General features: G+C 39.5%; 1 protein-coding gene across 2 annotated transcripts in view; it reads right to left on the bottom strand.

The window, feature by feature from the left end:
- Positions 1–412: 412 nt before the first annotated feature.
- vps13c (vacuolar protein sorting 13 homolog C) overlaps positions 413–7,451 on the bottom strand; it is a 134,789-nt gene continuing 127,750 nt past the window's right edge. For both annotated transcript variants that reach the window (XM_028585658.1, XM_028585666.1), the window contains 4 exons: positions 6,684–6,775; positions 3,776–3,899; positions 2,785–2,868; positions 413–2,636 (listed from right to left, as the gene is read on the bottom strand). In XM_028585658.1, the coding sequence (XP_028441459.1) occupies positions 2,535–2,636; positions 2,785–2,868; positions 3,776–3,899; positions 6,684–6,775 (402 nt within the window). In that variant the 3' untranslated portion in view covers positions 413–2,534. The remainder of the gene's footprint in view (positions 2,637–2,784; positions 2,869–3,775; positions 3,900–6,683; positions 6,776–7,451) is intronic.

Below are 7,451 nucleotides of genomic sequence, written 5' to 3'. Positions count from 1 at the left end.
ACATTGGAGTACTGCATTGATCAGAAAACATCAATATACAGAAAACATTCTCGTCATTTCTTTCTCGGCCTCGTTTGTCTTTTTCTGTTTTTAATAAACTGATGACTTCATATTTAACTGGTGTAACTTCTTTGTTCTAAATGATCTCCACTCATCAGAAGAGTGACCACATGACGATGATCCGAGACGTGATGAGTCTTCACTTCCTGTCTCAGATGTGCAGGAACAGGGAGTTGTCAAAATGTTGTAAAGGAAACCATAAATCAGTTTCCGTGGAGACAGGATGAGCTGCAGTTTAATCAGCTGACGGACATCCTAAAGTTTATTAACCAGAGTTTAATCTGAGAGGAAACTGAACCTGGGAAGCAGTGAAGTCTCTGATTACAAAGTAAAAACAGTTCAGTAGACATTGTTGAATCTTTACAGAAATTTATTCAGACTGAAAGTTCAACATCGAAACAAACAGAAAATCTGAAAGAATATTTCTTCATCCCGGAATCAAACACATGTGTAAACTCTTCAGCTGTAAACCAAACGATCTGCTCTGACTTATCGACTGATAAAAGAAAATTTGTAAAGAACTTGTTAAATCATGTATGGATTAAATATTCAGATAAACCTGTTGGATTATTATTTCCACATTTACTTTTCTAAAGATCGACCCCAAACATTCGTCAACACCCTGGTTATTGTAAAGATTTGTTAAGTGCAACATAATTACAGTGCAACTTGTTCACAGTGCAACATGCTCACAGTGCAACATGTTTACAGTGCAACATGCTCACAGTGCAACATGTTTACAGTGCAACATGCTCACAGTGTAACATGTTTACAGTGCAACATGTTCACAGTGCAACATGTTCACAGTGCAACATGCTTACACTGCAACGTGTTTACAGTGCAACATGTTCACAGTGCAACATGTTCACAGTGCAACATGCTTACACTGCAACGTGTTTACAGTGCAACATGTTCACAGTGCAACATGCTCACAGTGCAACGTGTTTACAGTGCAACGTGTTTACACTGCAACGTGTTCACAGTGCAACATGTTCACAGTGCAACATGTTTACAGTGCAACATGTTCACAGTGCAACATGTTTACAGTGCAACATGTTTACAGTGCAACATGTTTACAGTGCAACATGTTCACAGTGCAACATGTTCACAGTGCAACATGTTTACAGTGCAACATGTTCACAGTGCAACATGTTCACAGTGCAACATGTTCACAGTGCAACATGTTTACAGTGTAACATGTTTACAGTGCAACATGTTCACAGTGCAACATGTTCACAGTGCAACATGTTCACAGTGCAACATGTTTACAGTGCAACATGTTCACAGTGCAACATGTTTACAGTGCAACATGTTCACAGTGCAACATGTTTACAGTGCAACATGTTTACAGTGCAACATGTTTACAGTGCAACATGCTCACAGTGCAACATGTTCACAGTGCAACATGTTCACAGTGCAACGTGTTTACAGTGCAACATGTTCACAGTGCAACATGTTTACAGTACAACATGTTCACAGTGCAACATGTTTACAGTGCAACATGTTTACAGTGCAACATGCTCACAGTGCAACATGTTCACAGTGCAACATGTTCACAGTGCAACGTGTTTACAGTGCAACATGTTTACAGTGCAACATGTTTACAGTGCAACATGCTCACAGTGCAACATGTTCACAGTGCAACATGTTCACAGTGCAACGTGTTTACAGTGCAACATGTTCACAGTGCAACATGTTTACAGTACAACATGTTCACAGTGCAACATGTTCACAGTGCAACGTGTTTACAGTGCAACATGTTTACAGTGCAACATGCTCACAGTGCAACATGCTCACAGTGCAACATGCTCACAGTGCAACAGACAAACAGAAGAACCCCAAACTGAGGGTACTTCAAATAAAAAAAAATTAAAATAACAGAACTGGTCAGGACATTTATATCCATGATAATCAGCATGATTGAATGTTTCATTCTTTAGCGACGTGAAGTCGTTAGTTTCTTCTAAAAAATAATTTAATAACAATCACATGACTTCATTTGTTGAAGGGTTTTTACCCAGAATGCCTCACAGCATCATTCAAAATAAGAGTCAGCTTGGAATCAAACCCTCAGCTCTTTGGACAGTGCGCCTGAGATTACAGATAGGGGAAGTCCCGCCCCTTCCTGTGTGTAAGTCCTGCCCCTTTCTGTGTCCACCATGGGACTTTATTTCAGTAAAACGTGTCCGGTAGTGAACGGGGAGAGACTAATAAAGTTTACATCCTGTTTGAATTGAGACATGAATTACACATCGGTTGTCAGTTTAAAAGATAATTTATCAGGTGAAGAAAGTCTCAGTACGTGTCTCTCACCATTCACTACCGGACACATTTTTACTGAAATAAAGTCCCAGGGTGGACCTCTCTATGGATGATATATTTATATATTTATGTTTTAAGCTACATCTCTACAGGGTTATGTGTCTTAAAGCAGCAGTGCGACATAGTCGCTCACTCCTGGGCAGGAAGTGACATCACTGTTTGTAGTTTGGTTTGAGGAAGCGCTGGGACTTCTGCCTTGCCATGTGGTGCTGCTGCTGCGCCATCTGAGCATCGGAGATGGCTGCCTGCAGCCTCTGTAGGTAACCATGGTAGACACACACACACACACACACACACACACACACACACACACAGTGATGAACTATGGTACTGGATATCAGACTAAAAGATGGCTACAGCTGCAGCTAAAGTCCATTAATGTTCCGAGTGTTTCCTCGATACCTGAGCAGTGTTTGGGTCTCTGAGCTGAACGTTCCTCACCGGCTCCTGACCGTCTCTCTTTGGAAACGTCAACTTCTGCTGCTCCTGAAATACACAGAGAGACAACCTCAGGAAACATGATCTGAATATCCTAAAATCCAGGATAATTATTTTCATCCAAGAAAAGAACATACAGTACTTAGTAAATATCAAATTGGCCTTCTCCAAATGCCCAAAGCTACGATCATATTAGCCTGACCAGCCAGACCCTCATCCAGATGTTGGGTCTGGGAACTCCCCATTGGCAGGGCTCAATCCGAGGGGCGGGATAAACGGTTGTCTTTCAAATTCCCTCTGCACTCATAGCCAACCAGAGCAACGCTAGTTCATAGATTAAACTTTAAACTCTGAACACATCTTCCTTTTTTAAGAATGACGACAGTGCCGTTCTTTGTTCTTTCCTCAAAGAAGTCCAAGTCTTCCAGAGTCGCGGCCAAAGCCGATTCCAAAGACCGCTGTTCGCTTTAAAATCTCAAAAGTCTGGACCAAACAAGTTACGTGTGAAAGGGCCCTAAAACAGAGATTAGATACCTGCTTTATGCAGATGATCTTATTCTGTTGTCTGCAACCAGAGATAGTCTACAACATAACCTGTCAACAATACTGCCATAACTGGGACTTGGAGGTCAATTTGATGATCTTATGATCTTTAAAAAAAAAACATATCTAGAAACCAAATACCATTTTACTTTGAATATCACCCAAACTAAACACACAGAAATGATACGTACCATGGTCTGACCTTATCTGCATCAGGACATTTCAATAAGACAATAACTTCAATCAAAGAAAAAGCAAGAAGGGCAATATCTGCATTAAAAACCAAGCTGTTCAACATTAACATGCTCATGGTGAAGCTAACTAACCAGAAACAGTCCCCTCAGTCAGCTGATGGAGAAGCTAACTAACCAGAACCAGTCCCCCCAGTCAGCTGATGGCTTGTTGACTGTACCTTGCAGTAGATCAGCAGGTCCGTTCCCACCACTGCCGGAGGTCGGTAGAAGTTCTCAAACAAACACTCCCACTCTCTGCTGAAATGGCCGACGAAGTCGATCTCCTTCAAGCACATCACCCTCCTACACAACAACACAAATATACTGTAATACTACACAACAACACACAGAAATATACTGTAATAGTACAAAACTACACACAGACAGAAATACACTGTACACAATTACACACAGACAGAAATATACTGTACACAACTACACACAAACGTAACTAAAGCTGAAGCAAAGATGGACGGGCCCTCGCACTTTAACACGGCTGTGTGTTTGTGCGACCTAAAATTACACAGTAAATCCAAAATTGCTGACTTCCTGTTGATAACCAGTACAATGAAATACTGTTTAACATCTAACCAGTAGTGCAATCATTGAAAGTGCTTTTTTTCTTCATAGCAGTGCTTAAAAAAGACATAAAACACAGAATGCAGTATGATCATGTTTAGTCTATTATTAAAGTGCATTAGCAAAAAAGGTGCATAGAGTTCTGAGAAATCATAGTCCATGTAAGTTGAGATGCATTAATAAAGTGCATAGTGATCAGAGGTAGTCAGACAGTCCCCTCAGTCAGACTGACTGAGGGGACTTCATTTTTCACATCAGTATCAGTGGATCTCTCAGCAATTCTCCTTTTCTGAAACTACACAAAATGATATAATTTATATTTTGTGTTCTTTGAACGCTTCCCATGCCTGTGATGTAAATGATCTAAATATGATCTTTCTAAAAACTCATGCCAGTACTCTTATACCACTTTTTCAACACTTAGTTAATCTGTGCATTAGACAATCAGTATTTCCTACCATGTGGAAAATGGCCCAGATCACCCCGATTTTTAAGTCTGATGACCCAACCAATGTTTCCAACTACCGACCAATTGCAATTCTCCCAACTATCTCCAAGTTACTTGAAAAAGCATTATATAATCAACTAGTCAATTACCTTGAAGACAATAATCTGCTCAGTGATCACCAGCATGGCTTTCGACCTATGCGGTCAACTATGTTGGCTCTGCTGCTTTTCACTGAGCAGATACGTGCGTCTTTAAATAAGGGCCAGATTCCCGGAGCTGTATACATAGATTTTCGAAAAGCTTTCGATACAGTTAATCATCAAATTTTGTTAAATAAACTCCTTACTTTTCATTTGTCCTCCTCTACAATAGATATGTTTAGATCATATTTAAGTGATAGATCTCAGACTGTGAAAATCGGTTTAGTAACATCACAGCCACGAGTGTGTTCTACGGGAGTTCCACAGGGCAGTATTTTAGGTCCTTTACTTTTCCTTATGTATATTAATGATCTTCCTAATGTGTTTAATTTTTCGAGCTCTCTGCTATATGCTGATGACACTGTTATTTTTTTTTTCTGGCTCAAATATTGATACAATTAATCACAAACTTAATACAGATCTCCAGCATTTACATAACTGGTTGCAAGAGAATCATTTAACACTTAATACCAAGAAAACAGAATGCATGTACTTCCATTCATCTAGGAGACATTTATCCATAACCAATCCCATCATGTTTTCTAATCAAAAACTTTCAGTTGTATCCACTTATAAGTATCTTGGAGTCTCTCTTGACTCACATCTTACTTATTGTGAGCATGTCCGAACCCTAACCAGAAAGTTAAACCAAAAGTTATTTGTTTATAGTAAAATTAGACCATCTTTGCTGCTCTCTGTCTCTAAGACTTATCTTCATGCCATTATTATGTCCACTTTGTCGTATTGTTTACCTGTTTGGTCACTTACAACAAATGAGATTCTTGAACCAGTAATAAGACTTTATAACAAAGCCTATAAGTTACATGTTAGGCTTCCTGGATGGACTCACCACTGTACTGCATGTAATGTAATGCCTTGACATTTGAGAATTATAAATTAAGCCTTGGGATAAAACTGTATCATCAAATTTTAAATGGTCACACTGCAGCTGCTCTGTCTACGTTGGTTCCAAAACTTAGTTCAAGGTCCGAGCGCGTTATGAGATCTGCTACAAATGGACTTTTGCCTTTACCGGCTTTTAGAAACTGTTATGGACAGAGATCTTTTTTCTATGTGCTCACTAAAGTCTGGAATGACATTCCACAGCACATCAGAACTTTAACGTCAATAAAATCATTTAAATTAACATTTGCTCGCTATTTAATGGAGAGGTTTATCTGCGACCATTAAGTCAGCTTTATGGCTTTGCCCTGCTGCTCATCCTCCTGGTCTGTGTGTTTGTTACTGTTTCTGTCTAGGAGTTTTTGTTGTGTATGTGGTGTTTATGTTCTGCAGAGCAGGAACCTGCTGAAAATCTGTTTTACACTGAGTCAGGCCCGATTGTCTTTAATCTTTTCCTGTTTAATAAATAAAAAATGAAATGAAAATGAAATATATATATGTCATATATGTCATATATATATATATATATATAAAAGAGACTTCAGATACAGTATTAGGGGACCACTGAGGTCTATATAAAAGAGACTTCAGATACAGTATTAGGGGACCACTGAGGTCTATATAAAAGAGACTTCAGATACAGTATTAGGGGACCACTAAGGTCTATATAAAAGAGACTTCAAATACAGTATTAGGGGACCACTAAGGTCTATATAAAAGAGACTTCAGATACAGTATTAGGGGACCACTAAGGTCTATATAAAAGAGACTTCAGATACAGTATTAGGGGACCACTAAGGTCTATATAAAAGAGACTTCAGATACAGTATTAGGGGACCACTAAGGTCTATATAAAAGCATCCAAAGAGCACCATGTCATGGGACCTTTAATGAATTTGTGTTTCTGAGGGTCGGAACCAACAGGAAGTGAGTGAGTGAGTGAGTGAGGGTTTGTACCTGTTGGTGATGATAATGTTGGTCTTTCGGTGTCCCGGATATGGACAGTGATCTCTGAACACTTCTCCTTCCAGCTGTTTGATCTCTGACCGCTAGAAGACAAACACAGGATGTTCAGAAACAAAAAACACACACACACACAGACACACACACACATATATATAAACACACACACACACACACACAGACACACACACTCCTACATTTTGTTTTACTCATCTCTCTTTATGTTTCAACATTGATCTGTAATAAAACCATAGAGCCTGGGTTTGAGTTAGGGTACATCTACACCTACAGGTAACAGAAAATACACAAACAATAAAAACATGCTTCTTAACTGAGTGACAGGTGCTGGAATTACACAATATCTTTATAATGTCTTCATTCTCTCTCTCAAACTTCCTGTCTTTCTAGTCTGTTCCTCAGGTTGACTGGTACCAGAACCATTGTTTTTATTGATTGATGAACTGGTTGTTGTGATTAAACAGAGAAGATTAAATAAAGCTCAGAGGGTGACGGACGTCTCACACACATTGAGTTGGCTAGTTCAGAGTCCAATCCACACAGGAAGTGTGTTTAGAAGAGATGTTGATGTCCGTCACATGTTATCGAGTGTCTCCCCTATCACAGGAAACCCCACCAGGCCAGATACATCTGTCTCCAATACCAAAATAACCCCAAATATCTGTTGTGTTTCAGCGCTGGAAGATGAGACTGCGAGGAACTCACAACTGGTGAGTGTGTGTGTGTGTGTGTCTGTCTGCGTGT

This window comes from Perca flavescens, chromosome 1, assembly GCF_004354835.1.
Source record: "Perca flavescens isolate YP-PL-M2 chromosome 1, PFLA_1.0, whole genome shotgun sequence".
NCBI classification, from domain to species: Eukaryota; Metazoa; Chordata; class Actinopteri; order Perciformes; family Percidae; genus Perca; species Perca flavescens.
This window is presented reverse-complemented; position numbering and strand designations above follow the sequence as displayed.